Consider the following 19515-nt stretch of genomic DNA (forward strand, 5'->3'; position numbering starts at 1 on the left):
GGAATTACACAAAATGTGCCCTGTTGTGTCTGGCTTCTTTCACTTAGCATAATGTTTTCAGGGTTCATTCATGTTGTAGCAAGTCTTAGCACTTCATTTCTTTTTATTGCTGAATCAAATTACATCACACAGATGCAGCACGTGGGGGTCTCCCATTCGTCAGTGGATGGGTATATGGGCTGGTTCCATTTTTTGGCTATTATGAATAATGCTGCCATGAACACGTGTGTACAAGGTTTTGTGTGGACATATTTTTTTCTTTCTTCTTTCTTTTTTTTTGTTCTCTTGGGTATATGCTACGGGTAGGTCTCTGGGTATAAACCTACAAGTGGAATTGCTGGATCATATGGTAACACTCTTTACGTTTTGAAGTCCGGCCAGTCTTTCCCCAAGCAGCTGAACCATTTTATAGTCTCGCTGCATGGAAGGGATGCATGCGCGCCACATCCTCACCCACACTGCTTGCTGCCTGTGCTGTTGCTTATACACATCCCAGTGTACAGGAAGCAGCATCTCCCAGGCTTTGATTTTCATCTTCCTAATAGCTCACAACGTCGGACATTTTTTCACAGGCTTATCGGCCATTGGGGCATCTTCTTTGGAGAAGTGTCTATTCATACCCTTTGCTTATTTTTAAATTGGGTTTTTGTCTTTTCCTTATTGAGTTGGAAGAGGTCTTTCTATAATCTGAATACGAGACCCTTATCAGATATATGGTTTGCAAAGGTTTCTCCCATTTTGTGGGTTGTTTTTTCACCTCTTGACGTCTTTTGAAGAAGCACCAAAGCTGGTCATCTTGATGAGGTCGGAGCTCTCCATTTTTTCATTTGCTTGCTTACGCTGCGGGTGCTGTAGCTGAGAGACCATTACTTAACCTGAACACATCACACTTACACCTGTATTTTAAGAGTTTTATAAGTTTAGCTCTTACATTTTGATTCACTTTGAATTAATTTTCAAATACGCTTAAAATAGAGGTCCAAGTTCACTCTCGTGTGTGTGGATGTCCAGGTATCCTGAACCATTTGTTAGAAAACTATTCCCCCCCCGGCCCCAAACTTTGTCTTGGCAACCTTGTTGAGAGCAAGTGGGGTTTTTAAATTTTTTTTTTCAAAAGTTTCTACACTATTAATGCCTATTTTCTCTTTGGTGAATTTTATTTTTTTGTCTTTTTAGGGCCATACCTGCTGCATGTTCTCAGGCTAGGGGTCGAGTTGGAGCTGCTCATGGCAATGCTGGATCCTTAACCCACTGAGGGAAGCCAGGGATCGAACCTGCATCCTCAGGGATACTAGTCAGATTCGTTTCCACTGAGCCACAACAGGACCTCCTCTTTGGTGAATTTCAGAATCAAATTTCAAGCTCTGCAACAATCCACTGGGATCTCAGCTTGACTACTGTGAATGCGTAGGTTGATTTAGTCAAGAGCTATAGTTTGCACATGAGTTTTTCTCTTCACACACATGGCATGTCTTTCCCTATAATAAGGCCATTTTTAGGTCCTTCGATCTAGTTTTGGATTTTTTTCAAGTGGCTTTGGAAAGTTTTCGTTAAGCTTATGTCTAGGTATTACATAGATTTTATGACCAATAGGATCTTTTTTCTGTTACATCTTGTGTATGGTTATTTTTCATGTAAAGGGAAGATTTCTTTTTTTCTTTTTAAAGTTGATCTTATCAGACCCTCTGCTGGACCATCTTATCAGCTGAACAGTTGGTAGTTGGCTTTTTTATGTTGGCGATTATACCAACTGCGAACGATGGAAGTTTCATGGGCTCCTTTTGGACACCCAAACAACGTTGAGGAGCGGGATGCTTGGGGTCCAGGGACAAAGTGGGAGAGGGACCTGCCCACAGAGGGAAAGCAGGTACAAAGACAGTGGGCAATGGGGGAGGGGGGCAGCTTTGAGGGGGGGCCTCTGCTTGTCTGGAAGATTCTGGCGCAGGAGTGCAGAATCACAGCCCTGTTCCAATGAGCCCATGGCTCAGGAAAGGCTGCATGAGGGAGAATGGAGGGGGACACCTGTCCAGCCACACTGGCATCCAGCCAGGCCATGGAGATCCTTGCTGCCAGCTTAGCTTGCCTGTTCAGCTTTCGTGAGAAGTAACTTCTGAAAGGCCCCCTGGTCCCCTTCTCTTGGATACTTAAGGGAGGTGTGATAACAGTTCTCTAAACAGGAGGGGCTGTGTAACTAGGTTATAGTGCTCCAGGGCATCAGAGGGATGCCAGACCCTCTGCACAGGGTCGGGAATTCCAGCCCTGGGTTCCGAGCAGGCATGTCAGAGCACAGGTGACTCAAAAAGTGGTGGCGTCTCTGGAGCCCTGGGATGCAGGTTCGATCCCTGGCCTGGCACAGTGGGTTAAAGGACCTGGCATTGCTGCAGCTGCTGTTCAGATCTGACCCCTGGCCCGGGAATTCCATGTGCCTTGGGGTGGCCAAAAAAAAAAAAGTGAAGGGTCCCAGCTGGTGGCTGCCTGGGGTAACCAGAATCACTGGGTTTTGACTCACCCACCTTTTTTTTTTTTTTTTTTTTCTTTTTTGGACGTGCCCCTGACATGTGGAAGTTCCCAGGCCAGGGATTGAACCCATGCCCCAGCAGTGACCCAAGCCACTGCAATGATGCCACCAGACCCTTAATCTGCTGAGCCACAAGAGAACTCCTTACTGACCCATCTTTGAGGTCTTATACATTAAATAATTTGTTCTGTTTTAGAGGACTGCGAACTGTTACTATAGGAAGCCCCGTAAGGGTTAAAAAATTAAAACCCAGCAGTGACGATAATTGTCATGACTGAGGTCTCAAATTTCACACACACTTATTCTCAGGCTCAATTTATTTTTTAATAGATTACTTATCAAATGTACTTTCAAATTAAATACCCAGAAACATAAGCTCATTAAAGCATGAGCTGAGCACAAATTAGTATGAAATTCATTTCCAGTTCAACAAGAAGGCTGAAGCATTGCTTACAAAGGAGGAAGGGGCACGTTTTAGCTCTTCCCCACCAGTCCTCAAACAGTCCCGCCTCCTTTGCGCCAGAGTCAACACCTTATTTCTTAGCTCTGGGACCACTTGCTGTCGACAGGTGAGTAACAAGCCATTGCTCGCCCTGACTCTTACGAGAACTCCAAATTCCAGATTCTCCAAAACATCACAATCTCATGAAGTATTATGTTTTTCAACACGACTAACTAAACGCGTGAACAGATCCGATTTTGCGTTCCTGTTCCTAACGTAGTAAAGTCATCATATAGATAAACGGACAAGTCATACGCGTCACATCAGGTGCCACATCACTGGGGGGGGGGGGATTTGACTACGAGAAACGGAGGAGATGTCTGCTCCCCCTCCTCTCGGGGGTGGGTGGTTGACCCCCTCTGGCAGGGGCCGAGGTGGAGGGAGCAGTGCAGGTAGCATCACATGGGGGCCGGCAGTGTAAATCTCCAGATGAATGTGTGGCGCATACCTGAAGGCCAGGTGGCCTCCTGTGGACTGATGCTGAGAACCTGCCAGGCTGGGGAGACTTGCGAACACGTGTCCTGCAGGATCTAGATGTGGCCACACCAGTGCGGACACAGCCTTCCGTGTGCCTTGGAGGTCAGGTGCCCCAGAACCCACTGGACGGTCCATCACAAAGTTACCCTTGCAAGCCTCCCCAGACCGCATCCGCCCCCAACTGCCTCAAGAGAGGCAAACTGTACCATCTCCTTCTTTCTCTCATGATTGAGCCCCTAAAGATTCAGCTGAACGAGACAGCGTGCTATTTGCAGTCATCACGGCCTCGTTCTGCTGATCAATGCATTCTCCTTCTACCAACAAAACAGAACACAGAAAATAGTCCCAAATATGCATAACCACAAAATTACATCTTTTCCTTTACAAAACCTCTAACCATGTATTTTATATGCTTATTACTTAACCTAATGCATGTCCCCCCTCCAGTAAAATAAATTCTCCTTCTGTTTAATACTGTCAATCAAATAGAATGGTGGTGGGGGGAGAGGAATATGGAATACGAACTCGTGAGCTTGAAAACAGGAGCCTTCAACTCTCTTCCCTCTGGGAAGTAAAAGAAAATTTGTTACCCAACTCTCAGTGGATTAGAAGGAAAGGAATTTTATATGCTAACAAAATGGGCCTGACCTTGTGATTCCAAAGGACTGCGGGCAGACAAATTCCACGAGGGAATATGCTGAGCAAAATCCTTTTCAATACCCCTTTCCTTGGGAACTGGATAGCACCTCCCCCGCCACATGCAATGTGACAAACCATCTTGATTTAGCGTTTGAATCACACCCTGTTCTGGCTGGAAGGGAGCCTCAGGCTGTCCAAGACCAACCTCCTCTCACAGATGTGGTAACTGAGACCCTGACTGGCTAAATGACTGTCTAAGGTCACAGAGTCGGTTCACGGCAGAGCAGGGACGGAAATCTGAGCCTCTCAACCGCAGCCTGGACGGCTTCCCTTCAAATTGCGTTGCTCCGAACGTGCGCCCTGAGGATGAGACGTTATCATGTAATCTGCAGACGTGGATGGCAGCCTTTCTCCAGGACCCTGGAGCCTCATCACAAACGTCACTCGGTCGCATATGGAGGATAAGCAATGAGGTCCTAAACTGGGTCCCATCACTTGCGATGGAGCATTGATGGAGGATAATGTGAGAAAAAGAATGTCTCTATACGTATACCTGGGTCACTTGGCGGCACAGCAGAAATGGACAGAACATTGTACATCAACTATAATAAAAAAATTAAAACACAAACACAGAAGCAAACGTCACTCAGAGAATCCTAGGAAAGTCAAGTCATCTCCAAACTCAGATCTGCAGATCGGAGGGGTGAGGACCAGTGAGGGCATGTGTGCACACATGTGCGTAGGTGTGCGCTCGAGCGGCTGACCTGCGCCTGGCACCCCTGTGCTCCGGGCTCTCCTGCCTCGTACGGAGCATCAGACCCCGCAACTGCGTGTTTGCTTGAGACTCAAACAGGGGACAGGGCAGTCAAGGCAGGGAAAAAGCGACTTGGAGGCCCCGTGTGTTTCTCTGACTGGGTGACACTGCACTTTGCCCTGAGCGTGTACAGGACGGGTTGTTGTGAAATCTGTCAGCACGCCCGGCTCCCTGCGCTGCCTCTGCTCCCTGTTCCAACCATCCCTGCTCCCCGCTCCAATAAGAACCGTGTCTGCTTAAGAGACAGGAAAGGACCAGCCTTGGGGACCGTTCACATGACTCTGCTGTGCTGGAAATCGGCACCAGAGCACACAGCTTACGAAACAGCATTCGCCGTCCCGTCTCAGGGAGCGCCCTGCAAACTGCGCCTGGAAACAGCAAGTCTGCAATAAGAGTAAGAGCGCTGGACGGAGCCGGCGCTGGAAGTCTCCTGGTTTAAGACTCCGTCTTGGCTTTTAATTTGTAAAATGGGATTGACACTTGCTGCCCAGGGTGCGAGGCTCAAAACAATCTGTGAGACGTAAGGGATTGTCACAGATCTAGGACATAGGACATGTCAAAGCCCTTGTTCTGCCCATCTGCCTCTGCACTGCACCCCAGCTCGGTGCATTTGTGCTGAATGAATGAACGAACCCGTGGGAGTGAAGGCGACCCCCGAGCGAACAGCAAGTGGGGTTTCCACCATTGCCGCACTAGCTCCTAACTCGGGGCTCTGAACCTTCTTGGCTGTTGTGCAGGACCTCATGGGGATCTGGGAACAGGAGCAGGAGTGGGGTGGCAGGAGCAGGTCAGAGGGGCTGGGGCCCCCTCATGGAGACACACACGCCTTAGGAGCCCAGTTCCTAGCACAGCTCATCAACTCCTTTCTCGCCCACAGCTTCCTCTCTCTTATTTCCTGAAACACGAAGGACCTCAGAAGGAACAGACAGTCCCGGGGTTAAGAAACACTGTGACTCTGTCATCAAAGCAGATCAGTGGCTGCGACAGGCTCACTTTTCTAGGCGGCATGCCAGCTTCAGGGACTGTTTCATGTTCACATTCACAGCTGGTTCGGGCTCAGGCTGGGACTTAAACCTGGGCTGCCTGCCTCCCTGGCTTGTGATTCCACCCTCGACAAACACTGCACTCCCAGACAGAAGGCTGTCTCTTTCAGAGAAGGAAAGTCACCCAGCCTGGAGTCCTTCTGGGACGGCACTGCAGAGCCCACGTGCATGTGGCTCTTCCCGGGTTTGGCTCCTAAAGCCCCTCTGATGTGAGCACATCGTGTCTTCGTGGTCAGGCAGTATGCTTCTCGAGAACAGGGACCGTGTCCTCCTCCCTCCCTCCCACTGCCACGTGGCCCTGGACTTTGGGGATCGCAGTTCACTAGGCTTCTGAGCGATGTACTCAGCGCATGCCCAGAGCACTCTGGGCCCCCTCCCCGTGGCCCAGGCCTGTGGGTCAGCACAGCACCCTCTGCTCTCCCCCAGAAGCACTTGCTGGGTCTCTCTTTGCAAACAGAAGCCACCCCATTCCATTCCTGAATCCACCTCGCTACAGTTTTAGAGACTATATCTATGCCGCAAGCACCATGGCCGGGGACATACAAAAGACACACCCCAGAGTTTTGCCTGCATCATCGTGGTTAGGAGAGCAGGTTCTAGCCTCAGACCATGTGTGCGCTTGAATCCTTATTAGCTGGGGGCTTGGTCTAGTTACTTAGGTCCTTGGTGTCTCAGATTCCTCATCTGGGTATAAAAATAGCAAAAGTTGATTTATTGGGAGCACCAAACAACAAAGTGTAAGGAAGTGCTTTGCAAATCGCCTGGCATATTGTTGGTATTTATTTCTTATCATATTGGGCTCAACAAACATTCATTGTTGAGTGAGTGAATGAATGAATGAATAAACAAATGCATGCATGGAAAAGTGGGCTATGTCCCCATCCTGGAATGGGAATTCTTGCGTCAGACTTTGGACCTGAGGCTTGAGGAGGCACTGAGGAATCTATTGATGATTTGGGAGGATCAAACTACAAGTGCACACAGACATGGAGAACAGACTTGTGGGTGGTTGCTAAGGGGGAGAGGAAGGGAGTGGGATGGACAGGGAGTTTGGGGTGGTCAATGCAAACTATTACGACATTTAGACTGGATAAGCAATGAGGTCCTCCTGGACAGCACAGGGAACTCTATCCAGTCTCCTGGGATAGAACATGACGGAAGATGGTATGAGAAGAAGAATGTATATATACTTTTGATCATATATATATATGTGTATGACTGGGTCACCATGCTGTACAGCAGAAATTGTCACAACATTGTCAATCAATGATACTTGACTGAAATCACGTAATTAAAAAAAATACAAGTTCGAGAAGGAATAGTATAAATAGAGGATGTTCTAGAAGGATCTCGTGGGCAGAAGTGGTATGGCTGGATTAGAAGTGGGAGGAAAATGGCAGGTGGCTGTGACATTTCCAGTTGAGAAGAAGGAGAAGTGTCAGCGGATCAGGAGGGGGTGTCAGGCGGCTGGGAAGGTGGGAATCATACAGGACCCCAGGTGAGGACCGAGAGGAAGAGGGGATGCTTAGTGGCTCAGTCAGCGCGAGAAAGAGCAGCCTTTTGTGACAGAGGTAAGCTAGGAACTGCTGAGGAATTAGACGCGCAGGGAGTATGGGGATGGCAGGGAAATTAATTCCATTTTAGATCATTGCTTAAGAATCTGGTAACAGGCCTTGCTTATACCTGGTCCACATATGAGATGGGAATGATCTCTGACTTCCCTCCTCTCTCCAGAATCACTTTTCACACCTTTCAGGTCCTCGCTAGCTGAGATGGAGTGTGGTTGGCTCCCTAACATCTATTTGCCCTGACACGTTCAGTCCAGCCAACTGTAGAAGGTTCTGGTCCTTTTCGATAGGAAACATTTGCCATGGAAGTGAATGAGATGTCACTCAAATGATACTTTTGATCAAAATATGGGATTTCATGCCTTTCTGATGGTCCAGCCTCTGTTACCACTGATGGTCCCCTTTGGACGTCTATTATAGCAAAGGCTTTCATATTTTTCCAGTGGGAAACACAATCAATAGAACCTTCCCAGGTCTTGCTCAGGTGCAGAGGGTCAGGTCTCTTTCCTTCTCCCCATTTTGCACCCCTGGCTTCAGCAACCATCTCCTCTTACCTGCGCTCCAGGCTCTTCCCCAAGAGCCAACTGCCGACTTTGACATTGCTGCATCTCTGCCCTTGCCCCCTCTGATGACCTTCATGCCGCAGCCAGTGGGATCTGCCAAAGCCTATCCCTAGTCATGACATCCCAATGGTTGAAAGCTTTTACCCATGGTCCCCCATGACAACCAAATCATTGCCTTGACCTCCAAGTCCTACAGACAGTCAAACTGTAAACACTTTCCCACCTCCAAGTAAAACTTGGCATCGGCCTGAAATGTCCTTCCCTTTCCCATCCCCTGGTTCAGGCCTCCTAGACCTTCAGATCTTGGTTCACCTGTTCCTTCCTCCGTGAAGACGCCTATGATCCCTTAGACCAGGGGAGGCCCCTTAGCCTTTCCTCTGGGGCACTCTGCACAGATTTGGATTTGCTCTGTGATCTTTGGAATGATGGCACTTTCCCCCCTCCGCCCCACATGGACTCCTAGTCTGTTTTCATTCTCAGGGGCAGTCACAGGGCCGGGCACTGCACAGGGGCTCCGTAACATGTAGATAACAAAGGAAGCATCGGGCCCAAAGCACTGGTGACGCTTTTCTGGAGGGCCATTCTGGCCTTCCCCGGAGTGGTCTTTTGGGATGTAAATAGCACAGATATGATGTGCATTGTCCCCCAGGCCTGATTAAAAGAGACAATATAAAACATTCTGTCCCCTTAGATGTGGCCAACAAATCGCATCACCCCGTCAGGACAACAGAGAGAGGAAAGACCGGGGATCAATTTCAAAATTAAAATCAGCCACCCGTCTGCTCGTCAACCAGCTTACATGGATTGTTGAGAGATTAAATTAAAGAAGAAATACAGCCCCAAAGTGGTTCTTTTTTACATATAATTTTCAATTGAGGGAAATTCATTGTGTGCTGACTCTGGGGCAAAAGGGGGTGAGTCAGCACAATTCTTTGTGTTCCCCAGCCTGCTTCAAGAGAAACACCCCCCCGCCCCGCAAGCTGTGTCTGCCTCCTCACCACAAAAGATAATACCAGGGGAGGGAGGCCTTGAGCTCCCCTGAGGGGGGCTCTTCTGCTGGAAGGACTGACTGTCCAGGGTGCGAGTTTTCCTTAGCACACAAGCCTGTTCACGCCTCGCCTTCCCAGGAACACGGCGGACAGCTCAGGGCTGCTCAAAGGGCTGGGGGACGGTGGCCCCCAGGTTACAAGAAAAGTCACTGGTTTTTAGCTAATGGTTAAAGCAGGAGTGGCTTCACCTACTGAAGACAGATTCGGAGTCTGATGATGATCCAAAAACAAGATCAGTTCACCTCCAAAGGAGGGGTCTGGGATATTCCCTTGGGGGATACATCTTAGGTCAGGGTAGAAGAGAACCTTCCTGTGATTTCCAACCCTTGTTGCCCTTTGTCTTCCTGCTCTGTTCTTTTTAGGACTGAGGGCATATGGAGGTTCCCAGGCTAGGGGTCCAATTGGAGCTGTAGCCACCGGCCTATCCCACAGCCACAGCAATGCAGGATCCAAGCGAGTCTGTCACCTACACCACAGCTGATGGCAACGCCGGATCCCTAACCCACTAAGCAGGCCAGGGATTGAACCCACGTCCTCATGGATACTAGTCAGGTTCATTACCACTGAGCCATGACAGGAACACCCCTGCCCTGTTCTTACCAGCCAAGCCTCGGGCCCCATCTTGGGGAGGCTGGGGCAGCAGAAGACCGTTGCTTAGAATACTCCGCGGAGAGGCGGGCAAGGCTCACGCCTCCTTGACTGAGGGAAGACTGCGAGGCCAGCGCGTGGCCTTTCCAAGGCAGGGACTCTCCCCGCCCCCGCCCCTGCCCAGTTAGCAGGGACCAGGGTTACCAGAGGCGGCTCCTCTGCCCTCCTTTCCCTGACCTGCTCAGTCCAAGCCAACTGTAGAAGGATCTACTCCTTTTTGACAGCAAACATTTGCCCTGGAAATGAATGGGATGTCATTCAAACGATATGGGATTTCATGCCTTTCTGATGGTCCAGGCTCAGTTAATATTTGTGGTCCTCTTTGGCCGTCTATTACAGCAAAGGCTTTCGTACATTTTCCCAATGAGAAGCACAAGGAGTGGAACCTTCCTGGTATCTCAGGTGCAGACGGTCAGACCTCTTTCCTTCTCCCCATCTCCATGGGGAGCGGGGAGGGAGGAGGAGCGGGTGGGGCAGAGGGGTCTAGCCAGTTACCTCCTGGAAAGATGAGGAGGAGGAGAAACATAACCGCTCCTCCATAACCCAACAACCACAGAAAACGGAAAAACCCGGAGTCTCCCCCAGACAGAGCCAACTGCTATTAACCTTCCAAGCCCCTCCGTCCAGGCTGTCTTCTAAGATGCCTGGATTTACAGCCTTCAGCTTTTGCGATCCATCCCAAACAGCCCTGGCAGTTGCTGGTTTATCAAGCCCTCTCTTTCTCCTCCCTTGTCACATTCTTTTGTCCCAAATGAGAAAAAAAGAGGGACCAAAAAAAAAAAAAATGAAGAAGAGGAAACTGGTCAGGGAGACTGAACCGGAAACCTTGAAATGGCTGCAATACCTCCAGAAGCCTATCTGACATCTTTCTAGATGGTCTGTTTGACAACCATCGTTCACAACCATCTAGAATGGCGCTCTGGAGGACCCGGAGTTCTTCTATGGTCAAGAACTTCTAGGATTTCCTTCTTTCGATTCTACTTGGAACAACAATTTACACAGCGAGGAAAGCCTTAGTGCTAACACTAAAAGCATATTTTAAATGAGATCCTCTTGGCAGGAGAAAAAGAGAGAACAAGAAAGTCGAGTGAAAGTCAGGGCACCGACGTTCACTTACTGTGAGACGAACCCTCAGCTGTCCTTTGGTGGCCTCTGTCCGTGTCCCACCCTCCAGGCTCAGACATCTGACGGCCACTGAACACTTTCCTCGGCTGTCCACCATGAACTCAACAGGTGCAAACCTGTAGTTGTTCTCTCCTCTGCCTTTCAAAACAAGCAACAGCTCCCTAACGATGCTGCTGAGAAATGGACTGCCCACCCCATGGCCTAAGCAGAAGGGGGAGCAGCCTTAGTGCTTCTTGAGGTTTTTTTTTTTCCTCTATTTCTGGAATTTTTATTGGGCCTATTCTTTTTTTTTTTTTTTTTTCAGGGCTGCACTTGTGGCACATGGAGATTCCCAGGCTAGGGGTCCAATCGGAGCTACAGCTGCCGGCCTACATCACAGCCATAGCAACACAGGATCCAAACCACATCTGCAACCTACACCACAGCTCACAGTAATGCCAGATCCTTAACCCACTGAGCGAGGTCAGGGATTGAACCCACAACTCATGGTTCCTAGTCGGATTCATTTCCACTGTGCCACGACCGGAACTCTGGGTCTATTCTTAAAATATTTAAGATTTTTCTATCATTTCACATTCCTAGAGGTGCTTATTCTCCTGTTTCCCTTGTCACTTACACCGGTCCCCGCTTTTTTCTTCAGCCAGGCCAGAAGGAAGCACGTGTGCTGAAGTTCCCAAACCAGAGATGGAAGCCACAGCAGTGACAATGCTAGATCCTTAACCCACTGGGCCACCGGGGAACTTCACACTGGCTTTTTAAAATCATGTGTTCTGGAGTTCCCATTGTGGCTCAGTGGTAACGAACCTGACTAGGATCCATGAGGATGTGGGTTCGATTCTTGGCCTCGCTCAGTGGGTGAAGGATCCAGCATTGCTGTGAGCTGTCACAGATGCAGCTCCTATTTGAGCCCTAGCCTGACAACTTCCATATGCCACATGTGTGGCCCTCAAAAAGACTAGAATAAAATAAAATAAAATAAAATAATGTGTTCTATAGTTGTGATTTGGAGCTCATCTTCAATAATATTTTTCTTCTTCTTTATTTTTGATTTGGGAATCTCATATAATCTGGGCTGTAGAAATATCCCTCTAGAACTATTTGGGGTTGGCTTCAGCTTGGGCCCATGGGACTCAGGGTTGCTGACTTGGGACCAGTTTTGAGGTCATTATATTGACTGGAATTCCATTCCGGGGCTGGTATTAGACACTGGAAATCCATTCCAAACATACACTTTATGAGTCTGGCCGGGCTGCACTTTCTCTATTTTGTAATGAAATCTTTGTTCAAATCCAGGACCCCAGAGGCAATTCCCTCTGCTACCCCTTCTCTGGACTGGCGTCTCCCCTGTTCCTTTTTCACAGAGGAAGCATCTCTCTGGGGTCTCCAGCTTTTGCAGGATCCTCTCCTGTAATGCCTTTATCTCTTAACCCCCCCCCTCCCCCCGCCCAGGTCCTCCCTCTGGATCCCGAAGAACCCGCTGGGGTCCCATGACCTCAACTCCCCAGTCCGACTTGCTCCCCACCTTACACCCTTTATTGGTTCCTGCCTCCCAGGGGTTTCTCTGGCTCGGCCGGGCATGAACAAAAATTCTTCTATGCTTATAATTTACCAAGCTTTCCATGTGGTTTCTTCAGGCTGGGAGAGCTGCATAAGCTCACTCCACATACTGCTGCAGGCCTGAAGGTAAGCGTTTATAAGTGCGAGCGTGGTAAAGAAAAGCGGTGGCCCAATGCAGAGAAGGGAGAGATGGCAGCAGCAACAACCGCTCCTTGACCACGCTCCAGTTATAAATGTAAGGCCTTTCTCTAAGCTTATTCTCTTTAAAACAAACACCCAGAGCTCCTTAAAACAAGTAACCATCCTGGTCCCAGAGGGTAGCAATGCAATGCTCTTCAGTGCCCACGTTCACACGTGAGGCTGGGCACAGTCATCCTTTGTTAAAGGAACGAATACAATTAAGCATCTCGTCTAAATTACATACAAAACTCTGGCTGCTAAAAAGCTGAGAGGCGGTAAATGCCACCTTAGGGTAACAACCGTGCTAGAGAATCCTATTGATGCGGTGTAGACACTTATAAAAGAAAGGCTAAGCGGAGATTTTCTTTGAATTTCTTTAAGGGACTTCTTTCTGAGTTTAATGAGGCCATGTTCAGCGCAGGAATCACTGCTTTCTGAACATTTCTAATTTTGCTTCTGTTTTTTGGCTGCACCCACAGCATGTGGAAGTTCCCGGGCCAGGGAGAACCCACGCCACAGCAGCGACCCAAGCGGCTGCAGTGACAACGCCAGGTCCTTGACCCCCGGTGCCACGAGAACACACGGCCATCTCTACCTGTGGCTTGGTTTTGCCAGGAAAGGTTTGCTCAGCTTAGCATCCTGTCGTCATTAGCAGGTGGTTTCAAGGTCAGCCTGCAATCCAGCCATAGCTTCAAGGTCTGTCCTGGCACATACCTGGCCAAGGCCAAGTTTTTCTGGAGTTACAGTGGAATGCCCCGACAGCAAGTGACGCCCAAGCGCTTCCTGGGGTCTCGGTGAAGGATCTGGGGGTGTGACTTTGCTTAGGATCAAATGGCTACAGAGCTTAAGCACAGATCTGACAGCCCCGAGTCCTGGTGTTCCAAGCGTGCATGACTTACTGTGTAATTTCGGATGAGGGAAACATCAGTGCCATCTTGCTGATAGTGGGTTTCTGTGAAACTGCTAGCAATGAGACCTCTGTGGAAAAATAAAAACAACATAAAAGATGAAAGGCAGCACCTGAAGTACACGTGGGCCCCGCCCCATGCCTCTGACACACCCAGGTGTGCAAATATGCCTGCACACACGCACGTCCTTCTACCAACAGCACACGCGGATTTCTGAGTTGTGACACCCCCTGGAAATCGCAAAGCCCCGCTGCCGAATATCAGCAGCTAAGCTACCCATGGGAAAAATAATTTCGTGAGCCACAATATTGCCACTGCTTGTTCTCCAGGAGGTGAGGGAGTCAGCTGCCCGCATTAAAATGCCAAAGAAGAGTATATGAAATGTTGAAAACAGTGCTATAGGAAGTGAGGAAAATGATTTGGGACACACTGAAATACTGAATTCCTAGGATGAATTGATAGAGGAGCAAAACCTTAATCACTTATCTTAACTAAAATTATATGCAGTCCACTAGCTCTTCACTGATGGTTGCAACGCCTGAGATTGTTTGTTTGCTTATTTTTGCAGGGAAAGGGAGTATGCCTTTCCCACACCAGGGTCAAACCCACACTGCAGGAGCGACCCAAGCCACAGTGGTGAAAACGCCAGATCCTTAACCGCTAGGCCACCAGGGAACTCCTTGGTTTTAAATTATTTCTTGATTTCTCTTGTCATGGGCACATTTTATCCTTTTCAGCATAATTGCAACAGATGTTTCCTGTGCCCCTACTATGTGCCAGGGCTATACTAGGTGCTGGGATATAAAGATACATAAGGACCCTGCCTGGTGTGGTGACAGACTAAACACAATACAGAGAGGGGAGGGCCGTCAGGGGGCAGGAGCAGTCTTCCTGGGTGAACAGAGGCAGGGCAGGTGGAGTGGAGTGACAAGGGCACGCTTTATAGAGGATGGAGTGGAGTCTGCCCTGCAGAGGAGGGCGGGGAGGAGAAGGGAATTCCAGGCAGAGGATGGCAAAGCCAGGAGACTTGAGGGTCTGGACTCTGGGGGTCAGGTTGGCGGGAGGCGGGCAAGGGCTCTAGACCGGGATTTGGTCTGTCCGGGCGAGGATGAGCCGAGAGCTGCTCGAAACACTGGACTTGGCGGGAGGTGCGGGCGGAGTGATGATGCTTGTGCCCTCCCCGCCCAGGGACTACTCTTCCCAGCACTCGTTCTGCTGGGGTCCCTCCACCCCGTGTTAAGCAACTGGGAATGGTCCTTGCTGCATGCACAAGCGCAGAGCTGGGCTCCTGGAGAAGAGGTCTCTCCTCTTTGTTCTCAGAGCTTCACGAAAGTGCGCCTCCTGCAGCCTGGCCTCTGGCTGCAGGAGGACGCTGTCCCCGGAAAACACGGCCATTACTCTTTGCGACAAAGGACAGAAAGGGACGCTCGTCCAGGCTCCTCGGGGGCCCACCACTTCGCCTTTCCCTGTCCTCAGCTGGTTGGGTTTTGAAACCAGAGTCCGGATAAGGATGGAAGGGAAGAAATCCGAGCGGTGATGCTGCGATCGCAACAGACGAGAAATAGTTCCCTTACGGAGTCAGATTTCCTCCGACCCCCACCAGCCAAGTTCAGAATGAGAGTCATCTCCCGGTTCGATGCGAGTCTCCACGCATCTAGGACGTGCCTGGTGGAAATCAGTGAGACCCTTACAGTGGGTCTGAGTTGAGCCCTACTTAACAGCAAGGGTTGGGGAAGGATGTGCCAAAAATACAAAATGCAGACAACCTCTCACACTCACGGAGAAAGCTCAGGGAGTCTTCCGCATCCCTCGCTTTTCCCTCGGCTCAAGAGGAGGTAAATCTCACTGGAGGAGGAGGAGGTTAACCTCCCTGCTGGCTTTTGGTCTCAAACCCCCATCTTCTAAGCATTCCGCCCCCCGGTTGTGCCCGGACCCCTGGGGCAGGCTCCCTGCCTGCAGCTCCTGCTCCAGAGGGTCGGGAGCAGAGGAAGGAGGGCGGGGAGGCCATGAGGCGAGATGAAGAGTTTGGAGAAGGATGTGGTGGTGGTCCTTCACCGGGAAGAATTCCAGGAAGACGTGGGAGGCAGTGACCTTGATCTTGATGGGGGTCACTGCGAGGGGGTGGCCCAAGGACGGAGGGGAAGGTCCATTTTGGGGGGAGGGGGCTGAAGAGAGGCAGGGAGATGGGGTGGGAACAGGGAGGTGGGTCATTTAAAGGGGCAGAGAGGGGCAGGGGACAGAGCCACAGGTGCCCAGAGTACAGGTGACAGCGAGGACAAGCAGAAGCCACCGTCCTCGTGAGGCAGGACCGGTCACAGCCTAGTGGTCGTGGTGAAGGAGGCGGCTCCATCAACTTCCAGATGGCAGAGAAAGGAGAAAAAGAAACGCTTCATAGAATTGAAATGATACCAGTATTACCTATATTCTCTACTACTCACTAAGCATTTTCTTTGACTTATGGCTGATTTTATTAACAGTTTAGTAACTCTATTCCTAACAATGCTGGGTCCTCATTTTAAACAAGGCCAAAGTATAGCAACACCTGATACTAAGAAGAATAACATGAAGAGGAGGCATTGATGAAAAAAGAGAATTTCAAGGCTTCCTGACGGAAAGCTAGTTCAGATAGATACCTGGGGAGCTGACCCCCTTCACAGATGAGAAATATGGAAAACTCGTCTGGAAAGCCAGGGATTGGAGACAGTGAGCTTTTGGTAGATTCAAGTCAGCAAACTGGCAGACAAGAGAAATGTGGGGGTTTAACAGCAGTGAAATGAATGATGAGGTTTTAAAATGACTTGGCTCAGAATTACAAAGACCCATGAAGAGTTCTGCCTGAAAAACCCAACTATTTGTCGTTGTATCCAATTGCCACTTAAACAGAAATACAAGCACCATCACATTTTGAGCTCTAGCAAGTTCAGAAGTCCTCTCCTATATCTGCTGTAACTGATGGAGGGTGAACTGGGGGCTGCTGAGGATGCCTGAGGGTGCCCCCCTACAGCTAAGGCACCCAAGGACACACGCTTGGGTGAAAAGAAACACTAGCTTACAGCTCAGGTGCATGGATGCCCCTGGGAGCATGGCATCTTCTCACTCAGCAGAGGGAGGATGCCCGTCGAGGATGGAGGTCCAGGCTTGCCTGCCGCAGCCCCAGCCCTGAGGGCTCAGACCGGGTTCCCATGAGAAACTGGGTTAAGAGACGGAGGGAAGCTGGATGGCAGGGCCTCGGAAGCCAATGCTCCATCCTTCAGGACCAGGGTCCACCCACCACATATCAGAACCCACCCCTCTCTGCTCCAATTTCATCTAGTGCCAGACAGTCTACCCACGTTGCCTTCAGGCAGTGAAGAGCCAGGGCAGTCACCGTGTCCAGGTCCCACTTTGGGGTGATGCCACTGCCCCACTAAAAACCCTTCCCACTTCATGCAATCCCAAGTCCTTCCATGGTCTCCCAGGGGCCCACTGGGTTAGAAGCCTACTTTCCCATGGCTCACACTCCCCCAGAGGACACGCCTCCTGACTCCTTCTAGACCATTCCACACCCTCTCCCACTTAGAGTCTTCACTTCTGCTCTGCCTTGTGCCTAGAACGTTCTCCACCTGGCTTTTCATGGGCTGATCCTTCGCTTCCTTCAGGTATTCATTTATATCTTTGCAAAGGGTCCTTTCCAGATCATCTTATGTAAAGTAGCCTTCACCTCCCCATTCCCTGAATCATAGGAAACCCCTTCAGTTTCCTGTTTTGTTTATTCATCTGCTTATGTCTATATCCCCTAAAGAACTTAAGCCACAAGCAGGCTCTTTGCTCACTGTGGGCCCACCCCCAGCCCAGGCAGCGGGCTAGCCTTTATATAGATTTATCTCTAGTTTCTGGCTCTGTGGGTTAAGTACTATTTTAAACCAGGACACCTAAAGACAGCGAAGCTAGCTGACCTCATCAGGTCACGCTGTACATGGCAGCATCCAGGTGGTTTGCTCCAGGACTTCCTCTCTTCACCGCTGTGTGGTGCTGTCTTTACAAGCTGGTCAAGAGAGAACTGCTGAGTGCCTGCTGTAGGCGCTGTGCCCAGGGCTGGATAAATGCACGTTGAGTGGAACAGCAGGCAGATTGATGATGGATGATGCACGAATGGTTGGATTTGAGGGAACACTGCAGCACACTCTCGTTTGTCTACGGCTGTTCCCCACCAACCCTGCAATATGTGACTCACACCCCTCGCAGGTGCTAAGACCTGCCAAGGAGCCATGGATGAAACTGAGAAAGCTCTCCGTTGAAGCTTTCTGAGATGCAAGTTTAATTTAAAAGGAGCCAGAAGTCAGAGGTCTCTTGAGACAGTAGAGAGGGGTGGGTGGACAATGGCCATGTTGGAAATGTGACAGCAATGGACCCGTTTTCTTTAGATTTCCCCGAGGAGAAAATCCAATTAGATGGATTCTCTATGTCAGCAACTGGAGACAGAAGGTGAATGCATAATTTCATGAGAACACTCTTTTTCTCTACTTATTAGATTAGCTGATCTAACGAGGCATTCTATTCCTCTCCATACCAGAAAACAAAACGCCAGGGATTGACTGCGCTGTTTTCCATTTATTTTGTTGTTACAAGTGGTGCCTCCATAGTCCCTCATTTAACCAACCTTTATTGTGCTGGACTTTGGGCGTAAGACCCCAAGAGCTCACCATCTGGTGGAGGACAGGCCCAAAGAGCAATCAGAGTCCCATGATAGAGATACACCCAAAGCATTGTGGGAGCTCAAGGAAGGCTTCTAACCCAGAAGCCAGCTTGGAGGAGGTGGTATCCAAGGGAATCATGAAAGATGGGGAAGGAGTCAGGATGACAGGGGGTTAGTAAGGCAGGAGGTGGGGAGGTGGGAGGTGAATGAATGAAGAAGAGAATGTTCCAGATAAAGTTCCTACACCCTCAAAGGCATGGAGGGTACAGAAGCAGCATGCTTGTGGGCGATGGGCACCGGCAATGTAAAAGTGAGGGGCAAAGTTTGAGGTAGGGAGACATGCCATTGTTCAGATGGGCAGGCTGGGGACACATGTCCCTGAACTTTATGCCACGCAACAGGGAGCTGTCAAACATGTCTGCAACCTGAGCAGATGCACGCTTTGGAGCTAAAGGCCACCCTGACAGTCATGTAGATAAGATGCTGAAGAGACGAGCAGGCAGCAGGAAGGGTCATTAGGAGGCTGGTGTGAGCCTCCGAAGGGCCAGACCAGGACAGGAGCCTTTGGGATGAAAAATCAGGAGACAGAATTAGGAACCTCACTTATCAACTGAGATGGGTAATTCATGCCTCAGGAAGGCAAAGGAGAGGCTGGGCTCAGCCTCAGCCGAGTTGAGTGCAAGGTGCCTGAGGACAGTGGCTCAGAGATGTCCAGCCAGTCACGGATGCTATGAACCCATGGTTTAGGGGGAGGCTTGGAATGAAGACGGAGTCGGAGGCCCTCAGACAGGTCACCCTTGCTTTGTGTGAGAAGAGGTATAACCGTGTCCTTTCAGGTTGAGTATGGTGACGTCTGATTTCACTTCGGGTGGATATGGCTGAAAATGATTACTTAGAGTTTCCCCTGAAACATCATGAAGTAGATATAATATTCTTACTTATAAAATCTGTTGCCTTTCTAAAATGATTTCAGTATTGGAATAAAAAAATCACACACCCAATTTGATTTTTTTTAATCAATACTGAAATGATCCTATTATTATTATTATTTTTTGGCTGCACCCTTGGGGCAACACATAGAAATTCCCAGGCCAGGGATCGAACCCCTGCCACAGCAGTGACCCAAGCCGCAGCAGCGACAATGCTGGATCCTTAACTTGCTACACCAGCAGGGAACTCCCTGAAATGCTCCTACTCGAAATGTAGCATTATATAATTTAGTGATAACATTTCAATGAGGTGGATTTCA

General features: G+C 49.6%; 1 protein-coding gene across 3 annotated transcripts in view; it reads right to left on the minus strand.

Moving 5' to 3' along the window:
• ADAM12 (ADAM metallopeptidase domain 12) overlaps positions 1–19515 on the minus strand; it is a 379957-nt gene that overhangs the window by 133870 nt on the left and 226572 nt on the right. For all 3 annotated transcript variants that reach the window (XM_021072593.1, XM_021072591.1, XM_021072592.1), the window contains exon 4: positions 13583–13661. In XM_021072593.1, coding sequence (XP_020928252.1) covers positions 13583–13661 — 79 coding nt within the window. The remainder of the gene's footprint in view (positions 1–13582; positions 13662–19515) is intronic.

Source organism: Sus scrofa, chromosome 14, assembly GCF_000003025.6.
Source record: "Sus scrofa isolate TJ Tabasco breed Duroc chromosome 14, Sscrofa11.1, whole genome shotgun sequence".
Classification (NCBI taxonomy): Eukaryota; Metazoa; Chordata; class Mammalia; order Artiodactyla; family Suidae; genus Sus; species Sus scrofa.